The 23,147-nt window shown below is 45.9% G+C and overlaps 2 protein-coding genes across 8 annotated transcripts in view; one reads left to right on the top strand and one right to left on the bottom strand.

Annotated features, from left to right (window-relative positions):
- Positions 1–357: 357 nt before the first annotated feature.
- LOC309336223 (gametocyte-specific factor 1-like) overlaps positions 358–23,147 on the bottom strand; it is a 42,541-nt gene continuing 19,751 nt past the window's right edge. For 4 of the 6 annotated variants that reach the window (XM_081851871.1, XM_081851873.1, XM_081851872.1 and 1 more), the window contains 6 exons: positions 13,484–13,610; positions 11,748–11,874; positions 10,393–10,479; positions 9,068–9,110; positions 1,073–1,127; positions 358–581 (listed from right to left, as the gene is read on the bottom strand). In XM_081851871.1, the coding sequence (XP_081707997.1) occupies positions 1,106–1,127; positions 9,068–9,110; positions 10,393–10,479; positions 11,748–11,874; positions 13,484–13,610 (406 nt within the window). In that variant the 3' untranslated portion in view covers positions 358–581; positions 1,073–1,105. Of the gene's footprint in view, positions 582–1,072; positions 1,128–8,856; positions 9,111–10,392; positions 10,480–11,747; positions 11,875–13,483; positions 13,611–23,147 lie in introns of those variants that run through there. The other 2 variants (XM_081851876.1, XM_081851874.1) reach the window with 2 other exon arrangements.
- NCKAP1L (NCK associated protein 1 like) overlaps positions 17,537–23,147 on the top strand; it is a 78,794-nt gene continuing 73,183 nt past the window's right edge. The window contains exon 1 of one of the 2 annotated variants that reach the window (XM_081851685.1): positions 17,537–17,689. The gene's annotated coding sequence lies outside the window, so the exon portion shown is untranslated. Of the gene's footprint in view, positions 17,690–18,583; positions 18,703–23,147 lie in introns of those variants that run through there. The other variant, XM_081851686.1, reaches the window with a different exon arrangement.

Raw genomic sequence — 23,147 nt, 5'->3', positions numbered from 1 at the left:
TTTGTGGGGCCTGCTTGGTGCTTTTACATGAGTAGAATGTGTACGTTTATTTAAAATGCATCTCTGGGTTATTTGTGGGGCATAGGAATTCATTCATCCCCCCCATTTAGTCCGGCCCCCCACAAGGTCTGAGGGACAGTGGACTGGCCCCCTGCTGAAAGAGTTTGCTGACCCCTGGGTTAGAGTGTTGAACTTAGGATGAGTGAGAAAAGTTCAAATCTCATGCATATATGAAGCTCACTAGATGGCCTTGGGCCAGTCACTCCAAATATCATGGAGCCATTGTGAGGATAAAAGGACCATGCTTGCATGCTTAGCCACTTGGAGGAAGAGAATAAGGGGGAAATTGCAGGCAACTGGATTTATAGAAATTTTATTGGAAAAGTATTTTTAAAAGCATTTCTAGGAAGCTGCGTTTTAAAAAGGTATGTATTCTGCTGCTCCTTCTGGAGAATCCCTGTGGTGATCTTGCAGTAACATTTTGAGTATTTTTTTGCCATTGGTAGCCTGACAGAGTAGATTAGGATGGTCCCCAAACCTTTGCAGTAGATTTCCAGAGCTGATAAAATATAGGAGAGCCTCTGGAGAGAAGGACAAAAAAAAATATTTCATAAAATGTAATTGTAAGCACCTCAAAATGGTTCACAACAAGAATAAAGTCACATCATTAAAAGCAGTTAACAGCTATTTAAAACATTCAAATAATAATTAAAATCAGTGATAAGCTAAAAACAGATCAAAGCACCTTGCAAACATTCCACCTAGCTGGGTAGGCTTATCTAAACAAAAAACTGCAGATCAAAGCAGTTGATTAAGCACATATGGGATAAGACGATCTCACAAGTACCCTAATACATTCTTGAATCCATGTAGCATCAGTTGTGCCAAGTTTGATGAAGTTGGAAGGGAGAAGGGTCCCATAAGAGCAAGATATTAATACAAGGATTTCTCATCCGGGCACAGCAAGGGTTAATCAACTGTTCTCACTCGCCAAATTGAACAGGTTTAACACTCCAAAAGATGAGTTCCTCAAAGTTTTACTTTTTTTCTACTGTACTTAAAAAATACTTACCGTTCAAAAAAGGAAAAAGGAAGATGTAAATTTCTAGCTCCTCTCACCAGAGTAGCTATATTAAAGAAAAAGAAAATGAAAAGACATACCCATTATAAACAAATCCTGCAGCTTTCAAAGAGGACTTTTCTTTATTTAGCTGACCAAACAGGTGTACTTAGCTCAAGGCAAGGGTGGCTAACACTTGGTCTGGATACCAGATCAGCCGCTGCCCCTGCAAATATTTCTGCAGTGGCAGCAAGAAAAAAGGTTGACACAGCTCTGTTGGGAATGCTAATTGTTTCCTCCCTGGTAATCAGATTTTCCTATTTGATGGTCATGGAGGGACAGTAAACTCCATCCTGATCTGTCATGGACTGGTTGGACTCAGAGGAATGGTGTGAGGCACCAGCTGGGGAACCCCCTAAGGGAGGAAGGCCCAGAGCCCAGGGTTTTGGTGGTGGGAAAATGAGTGGTCAGGTGAAGAAGACTGGGAGGTGGTGGTGTCGGAAGCTGAAGAGGTAGCAGGCTTTAGTGAGCAGGGAGAGTCTGTGGCAGAGAGAACTCCAGAAGCAGGAGAGGAGCGAGGCCAAGAGGCAGAGATAAGTCAGGCTGGTGAAGAAGCCAGGGCGTCTCCACCTCCTGCTGCAGCAAGCTGCCCTGCCCCCGATTTCCCAGATCAGTTCTCTTCCACCACCACTTCCTCTCCTCCCCCCCCCCCCCGCCATAGCTGCCATGACCACCTGGGTTTAGGGTGGCTTGGGGGAAGACCAATCAATAAACCCCAATTATCAGGAGATTCCAGGGTTGAAGCCAAGAATTCATTCTTCACCACCAGGATCCTCTGTTAATCCCCATATGACATGGTATTCCAAGTGTCTCAGGCACTACATTCAGATCGGGGCAAATCCCGCCAAATACCCACCCCATAATGCAGGCATCATTAAAGAATAAATCTGCCTTACCTAATCTTAATACTTTACCACCATCCCCCCCCCCCCAAGAAACAGCTAAGGAGGCAAATGGGTTTTTTATCCTTCTGGGGCCTGGCAGCACTGTTGTCTCAGGCCAGCCACTCCTTAGCTGTAACCAGTGCTTTTTTCTTCTTCTAAAAAAAGATGTTTAAGGGTACTCTCATTTTGACTCAAGAAAATCACCATTTTATGGTTCAAATCGGGGAAAATAAATACAGTAAATGAACAAAAGTACAAAGATTATTAAAATGTTTAGGGGTATGCGTCCCCCTGCGTCCCCCCAGAAAAAAAGTTCTGGTTGGGTGATGGTAAGAGGGGGTGGAGAGTAGGGCTGTGTGATAAATCGCTATACTGGTATTGAAATAACATTGTGATAAGCGTTTCATTTTATTTTTTTAATAATATTTATTGAAAATTTCCAAATATAACAAAAAAATAAAAATAAAAAATAAAATAAAACATCCACTTTAAACCTTATTTTCATTAGCATCTTTCCAGGACTTCCCCACCCCACCCCCTTTTGTATTCCAGTTCCTTCAAATAGATTCAGCAAGTTCTTACCCCAAATTTTGGACTTATTATCATCGACCCAATGTTAAAAGATATTTTCCCATCCCCTAAAATCGATCCCTGTTCCCTTCCACGAGTTCCCCTCTTTAATATGCAGAACAGAATAGGAAAATAAGAATAAAAAATAAAGTATAGTTTTACACCCTTTGGATTCCAAATTTCTCTCCCCCCTTTCCCGGTTGCGTTCCCCAATGTCCATCAATGTCTGCTGTCATCCAGGAGATCCCACATCTAGGCCGAAATCCTTCACAAATCCACTTTGCCGTCTTTTTAATAGTCTTTTGCCGTCTTTTTGGTCGTCTTTAGTTTCGAACATCCAATCTTGGAAGGACTCTATCTCAAGAAGGTCCATTTTTTCCATCCAGATCTCTATATTTAAGAGTAAAAACTCCAATTTTATTTCTTTAGACCTTTCAAATCTGGATGTCCCAAATGTTCCCACTTCCAGCTTTGTCCACTTCTTGTTGTTCTTGTTGTTCTCTCTCCTCACTTTCCTCTGGTTTCTTTTCCTGCTCCACTGCAAAAATGTTCTAATTCCAAAAGCTTCTAATTCCTCTACAGAGGCTTTGTTATTCAGGAACAAAACCTTACGTCAAGTCCCTTCCATTCTTCAGTAGATAAATCTATTGTCTCCTTTAGTGTAGAGACCTCTGTAGACAAAATAGTGTTCCATTTCTGCAGTTTTCCCAGGAGATAAAAAGTCCTATTCAAATTCCATGCCAGCAATACTTGTAGTGTTCCACAGCCCCTCTAGAGGGATTATAGTAACTCAGTTTCCTTCCAGATCACACCCAACAGTCGAAGTAACTTGTTGTCCCTTGTTTTCAACAATTTATATCAAATTGTAACAAATGTAACCGGCAAAGCCCTCGTAACAAAGTTCTCTTTTTATTCTTCAACTTTGACAGCTCCTTTGACAGCTGTCAAAGCTTCTATTTCTCCTCACCAGGCGCTCTCGCGGATCGCTCCCGGTTCCTGGGGGGGGTTGCATTTTAGCTCATACGTTCCACTTTTCTCCTCCAGCACAGTCTTATAATTTTCCATCGTGAAATTAATAACTTTATCAATATAAGGTGGCTCTCGATCTTAGTTGTCAAATCCTTTGCTTTAAATCCTCTACAACAGGGGGGAGACGGACTTCCTTTTTGCACCTCCCCCGCTCGCTCCGAATTTAAAAAAAAAAATTCCCCCCCTTTTAAGTCCGATTTCCGATTACTCACGGGTTGTTCTTTTTAGTCCAGATTTTCAATGGAAGAAGTCAGCGCTCTCCGTCAAATGGCATGAGGCTTCGCTCGGCAGGGGAAGCGGAGGACTCATAGCACCACACCACCCCCCGTCCCCCGCTCGCGGGTCGGGGGGGCGCAAACGGTGCCCGCCGAGTCACCATGTCCATGGGTTTCAGCGCCCATGGTTTTTGAGGGTCCCCGCGTCGCCGGCGCGGTAGGACCCAGCCCCTGCCGAGCAGGCTCCCTCCGGAGCTCGGAGGGAGTCCGCCATTCGGCGATGGCGCCAACCCGGAAGTCCTGTGATAAGCATTTCAACAAGGCAATATACAGGGAACAAAAGTTCTGTTTGAGGATAAACCCTCACACAAAGCAGGGAACTCTTTCGTTTTCAGGGTATCTTTCCATTTAGAGCTCAGCTAATTTTGCAGAGCCTGCTGACAATCCAGGAGGGACCTCCCACAGAACTAAACAAAGAAAAGGAAAGCACTTCTTCCTTTCCTCACACTCACCCCCACCAGTGAAAAAAAGAGGGGGAAGAGTTTTCTGGTGGTGTTTATGTTGTTGGTTCCCCTTAAATGAAGAAGAGTTTGGATTTGATATCCCGCTTTATCACTATCCGAAGGCGTCTCAAAGCGGCTAACATTCTCCTTTCCCTTCTTCCCCCACAACAAACACTCTTTGAGGTGAGTGGGGCTGAGAGACTTCAGAGGAGCGTGACTGGCCCAAGGGCACCCAGCAGCTGCAGGTGGAGGAGCGGAGATGCGAATCCGGTTCACCAGATTACAAGTCCACCGCTCTTAACCACTACCCCACACTGGCTCTCTTTCCTCCATATTAAAAGGGAAGGCTTTTTTATTACAGTGGTGCCCCGCAAGACGAACGCCTCGCAAGACGGAAAACCCGCTAGACGAAAGGGTTTTCCGTTTTGGAGGCGCTTCGCAAGACGAATTTCCCTATGGGCTTGCTTCGCAAGACGACAGCCCATAGGGAAATCTCCGGGACAGTGGGGAAGCGCAGCTCGTCTTCCCCGCTGTCCTCGGACCTCCTCCGAAGCCTGGCGGCGGGGCGGGGACACCTCCTCCCGCCGCCGGGCTTCGGAAGGATGCCCCGATGCCGGGCGGCGAGGCGGGAACGCCTCCCCCCGCCGCCCGGCATCGGAACGATGTCCCGAAGCCGAGCGGCGGGGCGGGAAAGTCTCCCCCCGCCGCCCGGCATCGGAACGATGTCCCGAAGCCGAGCGGCGGGGCGGGAAAGTCCCCCCCGCCGCCCGGCATCGGAACGATGTCCCGAAGCCGAGCGGCGGAGCGGGAACGCCTCCCCCCGCCGCCCGGCTTCGGGGCGGGAAAGCCTCCCCCCGCCGCCCGGCTTCGGGGCGGGAAAGCCTCCCCCCGCCGCCTGGCATCGGAACGATGTCCCGAAGCCGGGCGGCGGGGCTGCGAAGCCTGAGGAGCGCTCCCGCTGCTTGCGGAGAGGTCCGCGAAGCCTGTCCTGGACCTCTTCTGAAGGCAGGCGGGGGGCAAAAGTCTTTGTCCCCCCTGCTTGCCTTCCCAGGGGCTTTTAAATCGCCCGGACAGCGGAGAAGTCCTCCGCTGTCCCGGGCGATTTTAAAATGCCGCCCGCCAGAAGAGGTCGGGGGAAGGCGGTTTCCATAGGAACGCATTAATTGATTTTCAATGCATTCCTATGGAAAACCGTGCATCGCAAGACGAAAAACTCGCAAGACGAAGAGACTTGCGGAACGAATTAATTTCGTCTTGCGAGGCACCACTGTATTTAAAGGAAACTATCCTTTTGCTTGCTTGCCCTCCCTCCCTTTGATAAAAAGGGAGAGATTGGTGGGATGGGGCCCTGGGGGGGGTGGAGGGGAGAAGATTTAGCAGGCTGCTTTATGTTGAAATGCGAGGTTGGGTGCTATGTGAGATGATGGGAGAGGGTGTTTTTCAGTAAGCAGTGCAAGCAAATGTGTTTCTACTCACAAGCAAGCCCTACTGAATTCAATGAGGCTTGCTCCCAGGAAAGTAGAAGTAAGTTTAGTTGAACTCAGTGGGGCTTTTAAATTAGTTGAAAATATTAGATTTATTATACAGTGGTGCCTCGCAAGACGAAATTAATTCGTTCCGCAAGTCTCTTCGTCTTGCGAGTTTTTCGTATTGCGATGCACGGTTTTCCATAGGAATGCATTGAAAATCAATTAATGCGTTCCTATGGAAACCGCCTTCCCCCGACCTCTTCTGTCCGGGCGATTTAAAAGCCCCTGGGAAGGCAAGCAGGGGGGACAAAGACTTTTGCCCCCCGCCTGCCTTCAGAAGAGGTCCAGGACAGGCTTCGCGGACCTCTCCGCAAGCAGCGGGAGCGCTCCTTGCAGACAGTTGCCAGCGCGCCCAGGCTTCGCGGCCCCGCCGCCCGGCTTCGGGACATCGTTCCGATGCCAGGCGGGGGGGGGAGGCGTTCCTGCCCCGCCGCCCGGCATCGGGACGATCCCCCGAAGCCGGGCGGCGGGGGGAGGCGTTCCTGCCCCGCCGCCCGGCATCGGGACGATGCCCCGAAGCCGGGCGGCGGTGGGAGGCGTTCCTGCCCCGCCGCCCGGCATCGGGACGATGCCCCGAAGCCGGGCGGCGGGGGGAGGCGTTCCTGCCCCGCCGCCCGGCATCGGGACGATGCCCCGAAGCCGGGCGGCGGGGGGAGGCGTTCCCGCCCCGCCGCCCGGCATCGGGACGATGCCCCGAAGCCGGGCGGCGGGGGGAGGCGTTCCCGCCCCGCCGCTCGGCTTCGGGACATCCTTCCGATGCCGGGCGGCGGGGGGAGACTTTCCCGCCCCGCCGCTCGGCTTCGGGACATCGTTCCGATGCCGGGCGGCGGGGGGAGGCGTTCCCGCCTCGCCGCCCGGCATCGGGACATCCTTCCGAAGCCCGGCGGCGGGAGGAGGTGTCCCCGCCCCGCCGCCAGGCTTCGGAGGAGGTCCGAGGACAGCGGGGAAGACGAGCTGCGCTTCCCCACTGTCCCGGAGATTTCCCTATGGGCTGTCGTCTTGCGAAGCAAGCCCATAGGGAAATTCGTCTTGCGAAGCGCCTCCAAAACGGAAAACCCTTTCGTCTAGCGGGTTTTCCGTCTTGCGAGGCGTTCGTCTTGCGGGGCACCACTGTATGGAAGTTTATTTAATATTTTTTATTAAATCTACTACTTCCTTCCATTTTAAGGCCCTCCACCACTGCAGGGAGCCTCGGCAAGGCCCTCGGCCGCTGTGAGGAGGTACGGCAGGGCCCTCTGCCACCGCGGGGAGGCACAGCAAGGCCCCCTGTCGCCGCAAATATATATTGTGAGATATCGGGATATTTAGCTGGTGATATATTGTGATGTTGAAAACCAGATATCGCCCAGCCCTAGTGGAGAGTCTTATGAAGGCACAGCTGAACAATGTTACTCTAACTGCTGGAGTTTTAGACTGACCTTGGACAATGGTGTGAACTAGATAAGCAGGTGCTGTAAATTTGCCAGCTCATTGGGAGGGGGAGAGGTTAGGAAGCTCAGCATTCTCATAAACCCAAGTCTCTCAAAATAGATCAAAGTTCTATTTCTGCAATCACCCCCAGGGTTAGTGGCACGCAATTCCTAGATTCTGACACCTCCTGCAAGCAGGGGATTAGAATTGGGGTGACCAGGATAAGAGTTGGGGCATTATTTATTTCTCTTGCATAAAAGTCTTACACTCCTCCTGCATAAACAGGAATTGACATTTGGGGTACTGAGAAGCATTCTACCTGTAATCCTCCAGGCTGTGGGAGGAGGAAGCAATGAAATGGCCAGGACTTACAAAGCAGCAGCTTTCAGATAAAGGCACTGTGGACTGGGAAAGCCTTAATAGAACTTTACCCATCCACACTGCAACACTAGCTAATCCAACTACCATAAAAAGTGACACAAATCAGGTTTGAGAGATGGAGGAACCATGCAGGGGACAACAAAAGAACACTGGAATGCAACTACAGTCATACCTCAGGTTGAATGTGCTTCGGGATGAGCGCGTTCCGAGTTGCGCTCCATGGCAAGTAACAGAGCGTGTTACTTCCGGGTTTCGCTGCTTGCGCATGTGCAGATGCTCAAAATGATGTCACGTGCATGTGCAGAAGCGCCAAAACGTGGCACGCGCAAACACGTGTACACGGGTTAAGTTTGCTTCTAGATGCGAACGGGGCTCTGGAACGGATCCTGTTCGCATCTAGATGTACCACTGTAAAATTGGTGAAGTGGATCCTCTGTTCAAAAAAGTAAACAAAAGGCAGCAGTTCCATAGACAGGGATTACTATGGAAGCACCTCTAGTTGCGGAGCTGGAAAGGGGTAAAAACATACTGATTGTTGCTGTTCTCTGTAGGTGAAATTCTATGTTTATGTGTCTAAAGTTGCACATCTGTTTACGAGTCTGTGTTCAGTAACTAACGCTGTCAAAGTTCCCCAGCTAACCATTTAAACCTTTCCATGGCTTATGTGTATAGTGTCCTTAGTCATTTATTTTAAAAGAACGAGTCCTCTTCATCTTAAAATAACAAGTCCTCTTCAGTGTATGGAGAGGCAAGATAAGTGTTAAATATAGTCACAAAAGCCAGTTCTGTCAGAGAGCAAAGCCACTGATGAAATATATTTGAGAGCTGAACTGATAAATTTCCAGTAATAAATGTTTTTTAGGTTTGTACTACAGCCTGACAGTGTGTAAAAAGTAACATCAGCCCACCTATGTGTTAAAGCAGATGTAGCCAATGTGGTGTCCTCCAAATTGTTGTAGTACTAGAACTCACATCACCCCTGACCTTTGGCTATGTTGGCTGGGACCAACGGGAGTTGAAGTCTAACAGGCTTCCTCAACCTCAGCCCTCCAGATGTTTTTGGCCTACAACTCCCATGATCCCTAGCTAGCAGGACCAGTGGTCAGGGATAATGGGAATTGTAGTCTCAAAACACCTGTCTAAGAACATACGATGGTTACTACATTGACTTTCCCTACGCTGCCAAGTGGGAAACAGGCACAACAGCAAAGTTACTTGAGTAGATTCCTATTTTATTAATAGCAAAAGTGAGTGGTGATTATTTACTCTTGGAAGTGAATGCGTCTTAAGAAGTGCCTCCAGAGGTTAGAGGCATTTTTTGTTGGCATTTTTGCTCCATTGGCATTTGTATCCATGGTGTTTGCTAGCCAGGCTCTGAATACAATTAGATTTTCATGAGGCTACAAAGGAACCTATGTAGTCTTACCTGGTGCCAAAAACAAAAGGAGGAGCAGGATATTCATCAGCATCTTAGGAGAGAGTAACAAAATCATTAGGCAGAGTTCTGATAACGGGGCACTTCATCCCCCTTGCCATAGTCACTCGCATATTACAGGAGTACTCAGACGCCAGATTGGATGGGCTTTCAGGAGAGTCTAAATTGGATCAAGTGACACTTCAGAGCAGTGGGTTTCTTCTGATGTTCTTTGGAATACCTGTATGAATTGTTTTCTTGAAGAAAAGTTACAGATTTGCTCTGGGACTGCAAATGGTTGTAACACCCTCATTTGCTCTTACTACACCATTATTCTATTTATAAATCAGCTACACTTTTGCAGGTACTATACTGCGATTAACAAGGTAAGGGGGAGGACAGAAGAAAACAAAATTAGACTTCAGTTCTTAGGCTGTACCAGAGCAGACATTGGAGACAGGGCTACTCGTATTAAGCTCTTTGGGGAGACCAGCCCTGTTGAGACCCTCTTTCCAATAACCATTTTGATTCCAGCTGGTCATTTAATAATTACGATGTGTTTCCATGCTCTACTCTAGTTTGCCAGAAGCGGCTTAGTCATGCTGGCCACGTGACCCAGAAGCTGTATGCCGGCTCCCTCGGCCAGTAAAGCGAGATGAGCACCTCAACCCCAGAATTGTCCGTGACTGGACCTAACGATCAGACGTCCCTTTACCTTTATGCTATACGGTAAAAATTTAAGCCTGAGATTATATTATTTGTTTTCCTCTGGAGTCCACATGTATTTCCTTATAACTTGTGTCATTTTGATTGCAAGCCCATGGACCAGGGGCCGTCTTGTTATGATATTGCCCTTATGTAATAAACTGCTCCGATGCTTTAATAAAAGTTACAAGAAGCTATGCATTCTGCCTCCTCAGCAGCAGACCACTAGAATAATTCGGAACAATCTGACCAGGACAATGAACTTTGCAATTTCTTCCTCTGGTAAACTTTCATGTTCTGAGGCAGAACATGTGACAGACACTGGATGAGTTGCCATTGTCATCATTTCCGGCAGCATCTAGCAGGCCGCTGTTTGAAATAGGATGCTAGACACTTTGTCCGATTCAGCAGGGCTTCTTCATGCATGATAATTCTGCCGAAGAGGCTCAGTTCCTTACAAAAGCGCCAAGCTGGTGCCTCCAGGTTAAGCATGTTAGAAGGTTGGGGGGGGGGGAGGGGATATTCTAAATGCAGTTTTCTTTTAGTAAGCCAAGCACACTCAAATTCAGCCAGGGTGTGGTGCAACCTGGAAAGTGTGTTTTTGCACAAGTGGAAGAAAAACAACAACTCACCAGCCTCCCAGTCTTCTTCTGGAGGGGGGCACTGCCAGGCTGTCACCTCTTTGATTCTGTTCTTTGGATCACCTCTGCTTGAAGTGACTGTCAAAGTATTAAGAAAAGAAAAAAGTTAAGGCATCTTGGTTTTGGAAGTTAGTTCTAGTTTCAGAGATGGCTGCTGCTCCATGCTTTGATAATGTGTTTGTGTGTTCACATCAGGTGCATCTTTTCAGACTTTACTGCTTAAACATGGGGAGGCCAGGGGTGGAGTCAGCATACCTGGGGTCAGGGTTGCCAACTGTAGGGGGCTCTGGGTGCCTGAGCACCCACAAAAGTTTTGTTGTGGGTGCTTAGCACCCATACTTCAGGGCTCCTGATGCAACTTCCGAGGTCACGCAAGGCCTCAAACAGCATCTCAGAGGCTTTGTAACCTGACTTCCGGTGGCACTGGAAGTCAGGTTCCCAGGCCGGGGCGTGCGCATGTAACATCATGACATCACGCTGCACATGATGTCATGACGTCATGCACACTGGGCACCCATAACCGAGGGCCCAAGCCTAGGGTAAAGACGCCTGGTGCCCCTCCCCAAGTTAAACCCTCACCGACTCTTTTGAATGCATGAACAGGGCTACAGCGAGTTATGGCTATACCAGTGGTTTGTGTGTATAGCTATCACCACCAAAATATCCCAGTTTTCATATATGAAGTTTTATTTTAGGCTATCAAGTATAACCAACCATTTTTAGTGGAAGGTATACATTGTATACTAGAGTTTTAAGCTGGAACATATCTGTTCCCCACACTCATAAAGGCTAGGGAGGTGATAAATTCAATTCAGTTTGAATTTCAAGGCAAATCTACCCAATTTGCACTTTCAAAAATGCTACATGAACTGAAACACAGACATCCTTCAATATTCATTTTTTTTCAATTTTGTAATGTAGTTCTACAGGCCTGCCTTTACTTCATGTATAGATTGCAGCCTCCTGTTTTATAGTTTGTGACATAATGCCTAGATCCTTACCTTACAGCACTTCTCCCTTCACTTGTTTGACCAGTAAGTACTTCAATCAAGTTAGTTTTTAATTTTAATCCCATCTTCCATTACATCACACACTTCAGGAAAATGGACTGGCTTGTTACGCCCACCCTGCTCAGTATCATCCATTCATTACTTCTTTCAGCCCAGCTTTTACAACCAGTTGAATGCTCAGTATGCAGTGCAATCAGAGCATGTATCTCCAGCCTAGAGTGCCCAGAGCTTTGCTACAGACAGCAAGTTATTAAGTTTTCTTACACCAGCAGCATCAATATTATACACACAGCATGCTCTACTGGGTTTTAGAGCAGACAGGAGCAATTCTCTTACCCTCCAAGACCTCTGGAGAAACTTTGTTCTCACAAGTTGCAATGTGCAATTTTAACTCCTGCTTTGGAACTCTGTGACGGGCGTTGTAGGGGCATGTTGCGAGCTCTCTGGCGATCTTCTGGTTGTTCTGGGAAAAAGATGTTAACAGTGCAGAGCTAGGCCTCCATCAAACCCACCCAGCACTCAAGAATGAAAGGGGATGTTCTCTACTATGATAACATGCCCACTTAATCCATGTTGGCTTCATATGGGATGATTATAGAATCTATTCATCTCTAGAGAAGAGTAGTAGAATAATTGAACCCAGCATTCTTCACTGGATCCACCATGGCTTTCCTAGAAGACCTTGCTACCTGGTCAGTCCTATTCACAGAAAGGAGACAGAGGGGTGAAGAACCTGTGGCTGTCCAGATGTGGCAGGACTTCAACTCCCATCAGCCCCAGCCACTGGTCAATGCGCAGGAATGGTGGGAGTCCAGCAACATCTAGAGGGTCACAGGTTCCCCACTCCTGGACTAAACAAAGGGTGTATATTTGAAAAAAACAACAACAGTTAAGTTAATGATTCTTTACTCCACATCCCACTTAGACAAGTCCTTTCACTATGAACAGATGTGCCAGTTAGTAAGCCCCCACCCCAGAAAAACCATTGTGGACTTTGTGAAGAATAGTTCCTTTTTTATTTTTAGGACTGCTTTTCTCTAGAGGGCTAGAATATCTAAATCTGTATTGACTTTACTTAGGAAAGGATTAATGCTGGTGTAATTTGCAAATATGTGCAGAATTGCACTAACTGCTTGGTTTGCGTCTTCCCCCATGTCTGATTTCTGTTCAGAGTTAGGATGCCAGCTCTGGTGGGCCTCTGGAAACAGTTCAAGGCCACAGGCCTTTGGCAGGACTCATCCATCTCCCTTTCTCCAAAGAATGTATGTCTGTGCATTGCCAGCTATAAAGCCAAGGCTGCATTCAGCAGCAAAAGGCAGTGGTGCATCTCTCCTCAAATGTGGACCTCTTTGTATATTTGAATCTCTTCAGTTTAATTTCTAAGATCAACTTACTATAGCATAGTTTATGATGCACGAGCATCTCTTAACTTCATGTATATAGTGTGTTTGAATTGTCTTGTGTCTTGAAGCAATAAAACACTTTACACTGAACTGTGTTGTGGTCAAGGAGTTTCCTTCACTGTTGACTCTGGAAAGGCTGACCGCTCGAAAGGGAGAAAACTCTGAAGCTTTGCTAGACTACTCTGCTGGTGCTGTGCAACTCTGGTGATCACACTGATATAGGTGTGATACCAAGATGCTATCACGGGGCATGTTATCAGAATTAAAAACCACACAATATCTCACTGCAAGGTCACAAAAACAAAATTGTTAAAATTAAGAGTCCTTCCAATAGAAGAACATGTGTACCAAACAGGAGACTCTAGACTTGCTCAAATGGCTTCATTGTGCAATTTTGTTTGAACTTGTTTACATCTGTTTGGATGTTCAACATGTCACATAACCTCAGATCAGAGCTAACGTACTCTGCTTTTGAAAAGGGAGCCAATGCACAAAGTGGCAATTAGATTTCTGCTTGCTTTCACCCATAGGAGCCAGGGTAGCTCATTCTTCTGTGGTGAATTAACACACTTCAACCATTTCCTACAAATCCAAGATGGGCAAGACCATTTTAAGAAGAGAAGTTATTGTGGTACCCTACCAATGCCCTTCTTTTTCCCCTCCTCTTACCTTTCTGCATTTCACCAAGTGGTAAGGTAACCTGCAGGCTCTGATCTGGTGGTTCTTATCATAAGGGCATTGGACAAGCCGTTCAGGATCCATGGAATTAATATAGGACTGGCTGCGTACTGTGCTCCTAGCAGTGTTTAAGAATGAGATGTTACAAAGCATGAGGGCAAAACCATACAAGAGAGACACATGGTCTGAAGCCTAAGAATCTGACCCTCTGCTGAGATAGCTTATTTGCTCAGAAGTGCTGCTTCTGAACTTATTTCAGACATTAGTTTAGAGCACAAGAACCCTGGTTATCAAACAACATGTCAACCTAGTCTAGCCCATTTATACCAGATGGATGGGGTATAAATAAATTTATTATTATTATTATTAGCATCCCATTTCTAGCAGTTGATGGCCAGATTCAAAATCAACCGCCAGGATATGAAGGCAAACAGCCCTCCATGTTAGCTGCCCCTTCCCCTCAAAGTTTTCGGAGGAATCATTGCTTAAAAGATTCGGAGATTACATTTATATTGATGCCAGTGCTGTTGACCCACTAGTCCTCTGTAAGAGTGTACAGAGGTGTACCTAGTGGGTGGATAAACTGGCCACAGGCTGGGGGGGGCACCAAAAAATTCATCTATTACTATGGAGTGTATGACATATATGGCAACATGCCACTGCTATAATGGGGAGATCAAATGCAGAAGCAGCTTCCCCTCCTTGCACCACAGCACAAAGGCATACAGCAAAGTTTTTTTTTGGGGGGGGTATTGATACAGCTCTTTACCAAGGGCACAAGGGACCCTAAATACACTTCTGTTTGTCTTGTCCCATTTATAAAACCATCACATCACCACATTTGGCAATGATATCCCTGTTCATTATGTGTTGTGAAAAATACCTTCGTCACTCCTATATTTATGCCAGTTTAATTGGGCAACTTCTAGTATTATGCAAGGGAATATGTTTGCCAACCATTCTGCTACCATTCATAACTCAAGCCTCCACTATATGTCCTATTTTCTAAAGAAAGAATCTTCAAACAATATAGCTTTTCCCCATAAGCATCTGCACTATCATTTTGATTGGCCCCTTTCTTGCATTTTTTCCAGCTGTATTGTGCCCTTTTGGGAATGCACCAACCTCACAGTACAGAGCAATACAATAATAATTATCATATTTCAGCATAGTAGGCATTACAGTCCCGTCCGATTTATTTTCAATACTTTCCCCAATACTCCCCCTTACAAAGCATGGATTTTGCTTTTGCCATTGCAGAACACACTCTTGATAGCTCAATGTTGACCCCTTGTTCTAAGGTCTGTGTCATTGCTGTTACAAGGAAATTTGGGGTTGCCTTTTAAAGAGTAAAGTGACATCGTGCTAAGTGACACGCAACATCCTCCTCTGCCATTTTATTTTCCATTCACCTAGCTGGAAGAAATTACTTTGGAGCTGCTCCACAGTCTGCTTTGGCTTTCACCATCCTGGTGATATGGGCTTCCTCTTTATGCTTTTCAGCAAGGAGGTAGACAGGCTATGGGAGGGAGTTGTACCCAAGAGCCCCCCCAAAAAAACCTGGCACCAACACAACCTAGTCTCACAGGATTGCTGCAGGGGGTTGTGGGGGAGAAGAATGTGTGCTGCCTCACTGTCTATGGAGGGATGTCAGGACTACAATGCAGTAGATAAAAATAAAGTGTGTGTGTGTGAGAGAGTGTGTGTGAGTGAGTGTGAGAGAGAGAGAGAGAGAGAGAGAGAATGAGAATGAGAATGACTATATAAGGCCTGTTGGAGTTATACTAATATGACAGGAGGACCCAGCATTACTTTCAGTAGCAAAAGTCAGCTATCATTGCTGTGTGTAGAGACCACACAGTTAAGGCAGCAATCTCCAGATAACAAAGCATTTGCTAATTACTTGTCCTTGGACAAGGAGGATTTATGAGTTACTCTGAAAACACAGTCTGGGCATCCCACTGGGCAGAACAATTCTGCTCAGCAGGAAACATTCTCAAGCAATAGTGGCAGAGAAATCCTGATTAGAATTCCCCTCCCAGACTACTAGAAAGCCTACTTCAGAAGGCAGCAAAGATCTTTTGAAGTCACTGAGGCAAGGACTGCCAGGAGTACCCTTCCGTCTCTTACAGCAAAACACAACAAAACAAAATAAGGAGTTCTGTGGCACCTTAAAGACTAACAAATTTATTACGGCGTAACTTCCATGGACTACAGCCTACTTCCTCAGATGCATCAAGGCAAGAACCACATCAAATATTCAGAGCCTATACCCCAATGACTTTTGTGGGATGTTTCTTCAGTAAATATTAATCCTGGCTTTCCAGCACTAGTGCCCCAAAGTGGCATAATAAATGCTACAAAATATTTCAGGGTTCTGCAAACTGCAATCCTATTGACACTTAACCTGGGAGTACAGTCTGCTGAATGCAATGTGATTTCTGAGTAAACATACATTAATTGTAATGTTCCTGTGCAATAGTCACATTAATTATTCAGCTTTTTAATTTGTTCAACCAAGCAGCTAAAAACATGCTGGCCCCATGGTTTAACCACAAACTGAAGATTTTACAGATTAGTTCAGATTTTTTTGAGTGGTAGTTGTGTGCTCCTGAATCCCAGCTTTGACCTACCACATATTATATCTTTGGCAGATTGATCACTTCAAGATTAACAATGCTCTTTTTTCTTTTGTAAAATGTTCACAGATGTGTGTGACACCCACCCCTAACCAGCCCTGCTAGTGGCCTCCTTTAGTGCTTGTTCCTGGCTGGAATGTGCCCTTGGAACTCTGATACAGTAATGCTGCTTGCTTGCTGGATGGATGGAGGGAGGGTAGAGAGAGGTGTGCAAGTGTGAATAAACTAGTTTACTAGACAGAGAGAAAAGTAACCTTTAACGCTTTACCTGCTTTTGCCTTGGGCCACCCACCCCTGGAATGCAGCCCAAAGGAATCTGGCCTGGGGGCTAAAAAAAAGTTCTCACTCCCAGGGGGTAGGATTAATTTCTGTTTTTCAGATTAGAGGCTTATAAACTCTTGGTTCCTTGTTAAATTTTCTGATTGTGCTCCATTTTGAACTTGTACAAATAAGGAACTGCTAACCAGTTTCAAAATTGCACTTTGGGCCCCTTAACTCACCTAGAAACTTGCCTGGCTCCTTCAGCATTGGAATCCCCCAACTCAGCAGCAGGAATAATAATGCTAGCAATCCTCTCTGCACTATCAAACATCCTGCCATCATCTCTGGTTAAACACTAACCATAGTAATGAATTACTTTTCTTCTCTATATGAAGATTTTAAACTCATGGGGTTGTCTCCAAATTAAGGTTAGACCCACTGAAGACCCATGTTAGTCATTTCCTTGAATCTCAATGCATTTCCACAGGCTGGAATTAACCCTTGATTCACCCCATCAGGTCCCCTCACAGTCCCAGGATAATCTCCCACAATTAAAACCATACAAAATTAAACACAACCAGAAAGCCTTACCACATACAGTGTCCCAAGGTGCAGTTTGAAAGCAACTCCTTGCTAAAGTTAAGCAATGCTGCGTCAAGTCATTCCCAAGGTGAGAGAGGGTATACCATAGGAACCACATGCACAGCACTTTGGGTTCCAGGATAAAGGGATAAAGGGAAGACAACAATAATGCCAAGTCTTTCAGCTTACCTCCACAAACACAAATTAAGAGCACCTTACTTTCGAGGCAGATTCCTTGATAGCCTTTTCTACACCCCAATCCCATTAGCTGATAATACATGGAAGCACTTGCCTTGTCTGCAGCTGACTGGCTGGCTTTGAGATAAGGGGCTGACCAAATCAAAGAGGCTGGCTGGCTTCAACAGCTGCTGAATCCAAAGTGACTCAAGTTTTAACTTGCCCTGCTGTTTAACTGTAAATCCAGCCAATGGGATGGTGGCTTTCTGAAGAACTTTGTGACATCATTGTAACTAAGGCACCTATTAAAGCCATAGATACCTGATAGATTTCACTCTTTCTCTAAAGGCAAGTCTTGTCGGGATGGAAGGGAATTCGCATGGCCTTGGCCCTCTCCTCTCATTAAGAAAGAGCAGCAGTTTGTGCACATGGATCTGCATGCTTGCCATTCCAAGCTACAACCTTGGGCAGCCGTGCCTTGCCAGTTGGTGGGAACTGGCACATTAGTCAGATAGAAGACTTCTGTACTTTTCCATGTGTAAGACTATTCTTTTAATTCAAAAATCATGTTCAAAATTTGGGGTCATCATATATGGGTAGTGCATTGTGGGAACATGGGATTGGTTGCTGCTGTGAGGCGGAGATTGTTATTGGTAGCTGTGGCAGGGGCTGGTGTTGATTTGCTGTCCTTGCGGCAATTCAGTGGGCGATGTGCTGCTCTTGTCGGGGAGGGGACAGAGGATAGTTTGCTTTGTTGTGTGTGCGAGTGGCATTGTTGGTCTGCCGTGGGAGCGATTTTTGGCATGGTATATTTCCTCAGAAAATAAACCACCATGCTTGATAGCAGAAATATGAGTTCTTTCCGCCTTCCCCAACAGTTACCATGTTATTTGCCGTTTGAAACAGTGGATTTGATTTAAATAAAATCTATTTAAATCACTAGTCAGTAAGACTTGATGTAATTTTTTTTTTTAACAGAAAGACTTATTCTTGCTGGTATAAGGTTTCATTTTTGGAATAATAAATTTCAGAGTAGTTTTTACAGTTATATCAAAAATTAGTAATTTGGTTTTACCATTAGAAATACATTATTGCAAGGCTTAATAAGTTAACTGTTTACAGTTGTACCTTGTTTTGCAGCAGGATCTGCTCCAGAGCCCCAGCCGCTAGCCAAAAAGGACGCAGGGCAAAGCGCTGTGTCTGTGCACGTGCATGGAGCGGTTTGCGCGTCTGCACATGCGCAAAGCGCAATTTAGCGTGTTTGTGCATGTGTGAGCTGCAAACCTGGAAGTAACCCGGTACTTCTGGGTTTGCTGTGGACATTTTCTAGAATGGACGCTAGACAAGGCGGACGTTTGCAGAGGTATTACTGTATATTTGGACAGCTGTTCTGATGTACTTTTTCTGGAGGGGGGGGGGGAGAGATACAGTTGGTAGGCCTGGGCTGGAAGAGGCTTGCAGAAAGAGCAGGCCGAGGAGAAACAGGCTGGTGGAAAGCTGGAAAAGGGGAACCAAGGACTGGAGCAGAGAACGTCAGGACTGAAGTTCCAGGTATAGTCTTTATTGTTTGGACAACCTCAGGCGAGCTCTGGGAAGAAGGGCCTCCCGGAACCAGTGAACTCTTACTAGTTGACTGGCAGGCACTTCATTTTTTTTAAAAAAAATAATTTTTATTAATTTTACAACATAAACAAAATACAAACAAACATAACACGACTTCCCCATACCTCCCCTTCACTGCATCCTTGTTTTAAATTTTTTTAGCAATCCTTCATCCATTTTTATATTTAATTCTCTTTAAAATTTTCTTAAGCTTAAATTTTTACAGCTGTAATTCTTTATATCAAATCCCTTGACATCTTAACATTCCGAAATTTTACAACAATTTTTAAGATAAATTTTAAATTTTTTCCAGTCCTCTTCCACTGTCTCTTTCCTCTGGTCACGAATTCTGCCGGTCATCTCTGCCAGTCCCATAAATTCAGTCACCTTGGTCTGCCATTCTTCCAGAGTAGGTAGTTCTTTAGTCTTCCAATACTTTGCCAAAAGAATTCTTGCTGCTGTTGTTGCATACATAAAAAATGTTCTATCTTTCTTTGGAATCATTTGGCCTACCATGCCCAAGAGAAAAGCCTCTGGTTTCTTTGCAAATGTCCACTTAAGGATTTTCTTAATTTCATTATAGATCATTTCCCAGTAGGCCTTAATCTTCGGGCAGGTCCACCAAAGATGATAAAAAGTTCCTTCGCATTCATTACACTTCCAACAGTTGTTATTGGGCAAATGATATATCTTTGCAAGCTTGACTGGGGTCATGTACCACCTATAGATCATTTTCATTATATTCTCTTTTAAGGCACTACATGCCGTGAATTTAATACCTGTGGTCCATAACTGCTCCCAGTCAGCAAACATAATATCATGACCAATGTCTTGTGCCCACTTAATCATAGCTGATTTGACCGTTTCATCCTGTGTGTTCCATTTTAGCAGCAGATTGTACATTCTAGACAGATTCTTAGTATTGGGTTCTAACAATTCTGTTTCTAGCTTTGACCTCTCCTTCTGGAATCCTAGTTTCGTGTCCTGCTTAAAGGTCTCATTAATCTGGTAATACAGTGGTGCCCCGCAAGACGAACGCCTCGCAAGACGGAAAACCCGCTAGACGAAAGGGTTTTCCGTTTTGGAGGCGCTTCGCAAGACGAATTTCCCTATGGGCTTGCTTCGCAAGACGACAGCCCATAGGGAAATCTCCGGGACAATGGGGAAGCGCAGCTCGTCTTCCCCGCTGTCCTCGGACCTCCTCCGAAGCCTGGCGGCGGGGCGGGGACACCTCCTCCCGCCGCCGGGCTTCGGAAGGATGCCCCGATGCCGGGCGGCGAAGCGGGAACGCCTCCCCCCGCCGCCCGGCATCGGAACGATGTCCCGAAGCCGAGCGGCGGGGCGGGAAAGTCTCCCCCCGCCGCCCGGCATCGGAACGATGCCCCGATGCCGGGCGGCGAGGCGGGAACGCCTCCCCCCGCCGCCCGGCATCGGAACGATGTCCCGAAGCCGAGCGGCGGGGCGGGAAAGTCTCCCCCCGCCGCCCGGCTTCGGAACGATGTCCCGAAGCCGGGCGGCGGGGCGGGAACGCCTCCCCCCGCCGCCCGGCTTCGGGGCGGGAAAGCCTCCCCCCGCCGCCCGGCTTCGGGGCGGGAGAGCCTCCCCCCGCCGCCCGGCTTCGGGGCGGGAACGCCTCCCCCCGCCGCCCGGCTTCGGGGCATCGTCCCGATGCCGGGCGGCGGGGCGAGAAAGCCTCCCCCCGCCGCCTGGCATCGGAACGATGTCCCGAAGCCGGGCGGCGGGGCCGCGAAGCCTGGGCGCGCTGGCAACTCTCCGCAAGGAGCGCTCCCGCTGCTTGCGGAGAGGTCCGCGAAGCCTGTCCTGGACCTCTTCTGAAGGCAGGCGGGGGGCAAAAGTCTTTGTCCCCCCTGCTTGCCTTCCCAGGGGCTTTTAAATCGCCCGGACAACGGAGAAGTCCTCTGCTGTCCTGGGCGATTTTAAAATGCCGCCCGCCAGAAGAGGTCGGGGGAAGGCGGTTTCCATAGGAACGCATTAATTGATTTTCAATGCATTCCTATGGAAAACCGTGCATCGCAAGACGAAAAACTCGCAAGACGAAGAGACTTGCGGAACGAATTAATTTCGTCTTGCGAGGCACCACTGTAATGTAACCAGTCTCGGACTTTAGGTTTTAATTTCTCAAAACTCTGTAGTTTCAACTTTTCACCATCATATTCTATAATTTCACAATATTTTGGCCAGTCTGAATCCATGTTCAGTCTTTTTACCGCCTTAGCTTCCATTGGTGACAACCACCTGGGGGTTTTACTCTCCAACAAATCTTTATATCGATTCCATACATTATACAGTGCTTTCCTGACAATATGGTTTTTAAAGTTTCTATGAACCTTTACCTTGTCATACCATAAGTATGCATGCCAACCAAAGTTATTATCGTAGCCTTCCAGATCCAAGATATCTGTATTCTCAAGAAGTAGCCATTGTTTCAGCCAGCAAAAAGCTGCTGCTTCATAATAAAGTCTTAAGTCCGGCAGGGCGAAACCCCCTCTATCCTTTGCATCAGTCAAAATCTTAAATTTTATTCTGGGCTTTTTGCCCTGCCAGACAAATTTAGATATATCTTTCTGCCACTTCTTGAAACAGTCCATCTTGTCTAAAATTTGCAATGTCTGGAACAAAAATAACAATCTCGGCAATACATTCATCTTGATAACAGCAATTCGGCCTAACAAGGAAAGTCTCAGCCTAGACCATATATCAAGATCTTTCTTCACTTCCAACCAACATTTCTCATAATTATCTTTAAATAGGTTCACATTCTTAGATGTTAAATTCACCCCCAGATATTTCACTCTTTTTGCAATTTCCAAACCGGTTTCCCTTTGGAAACTATCTTTTTCCCCCATCGTTAGATTTTTTTCCAACATCTTTGTCTTATGTTTATTTAATTTAAAACCTGCTGCTTGACCAAATATTTCAATTAATTCCAGAACTCTTTTTGTACTGGCTTCTGGCTGTTGCAATGTCAAAACTAGGTCATCTGCAAATGCTCTTAACTTATAATGTTTAGTTCCGACCTGTATTCCTTTAACCAGCTGGTCCCTTCTAATCATATTCAGCAAGACCTCCAGTACCGATATAAACAATAGGGGGGATATTGGGCATCCCTGTCGTGTCCCTTTCTCAATTGGGATCTCGTCCATGACCATACCATTCACAATTAGTTTAGCCTTTTGCTCAGAATATATTGCACCTATACCGTTTTCAAAATTTTGGCCTACCCCCATCCCTTGAAGATTCCTCTTCATAAAACTCCAGCAAATGTTGTCAAAGGCTTTCTCTGCATCCACAAAAATCAACACAGCTTTTCTATTTATGTCAGTTTCCAAGAGTTCCAAAATGTCTATAATGTTCCTCACATTATCTGACATTTGTCTGCCTGGTAGAAAGCCTGTTTGGTCCTTATGAATCTCCTCTAACAAAACTTTTAAAAATCTTTTTGCTAAAATGTCTGCAAAAATTTTGTAATCCACATTCAAAAGTGATATAGGGCGGTAGTTCCTGACTTGATGTTTTTCAAGTTCTGACTTCGGTATAAGTGAGATGAATGCTTCTTTCCACGATTCGGGAGCCTTTTTCCCCTCCAAGATTTGGTTACAAACTTCTTTCAATGGTTGTATTAACCATTCCTTCAATGCTTTGTAGTATCTCGCGGTCAACCCATCTGGTCCTGGTGATTTTCCTAGTTGCATATCCTGAATGGCACCCTCTATTTCTTGATCTGTAATTTTCTCATTCAAGCTCCTTTTGTTTTTTTCCGAAATTTTTGGCAGGCCGTATTTTTCAATAAATTCTTCTATCTCTTGTTCATTCTTTGGCCCTTGTTTGTACAGTTTCTTGAAAAAACTTTGAAAACAATTGCTTATCTCATTTGGTTTATTAATAAGCTTCCCATCTGCTTCGAGTGATGTCACCGTATTCAACTTTTGTCTCTTTTTCAATTGCCATGACAGTAGCTTCCCACATTTATCTGCTGACTCGAAGGTCTTTTGCCTCATTTGTTTTATTTTCCATTCTATTTCCTGATTCATCAGTTCCATATATTGTGTTTGGTGAAACTTTATTTCTCTTAAAATCTCATGAGACTTAGGTTTAGATCTAAGTTTCTTCTCCCCTTCTTTTATTAGGTTCCAAATTTTCTCTTTCCTCTCATTCTGTTTTTTCCTCTTTATAGAATTCTGTTGTATTAGGAAACCACGCATCACGGCTTTGCTTGCGTCCCAAATTACTCTTTTTTCGACATCTGATCTCAGATTTATCTCGAAGTAGTCTTTAAGTGTCTTTTGGGCCTTTTTGCAAATTGCTTCATCTCCAAAAAGGGTGTCATTCATTCTCCATCTAAAGGTTCCAGCTGTTGTCAGTCTCATTTCCAT

The sequence above is a fragment of the Podarcis erhardii genome (genome assembly GCF_964252035.2).
Source record: "Podarcis erhardii genome assembly, chromosome: 2".
In the NCBI taxonomy this organism is placed as follows: Eukaryota; Metazoa; Chordata; class Lepidosauria; order Squamata; family Lacertidae; genus Podarcis; species Podarcis erhardii.
The sequence above is the reverse complement of the archived record's forward strand: the minus strand, read 5'-3'. Positions and strand labels throughout refer to the sequence as shown.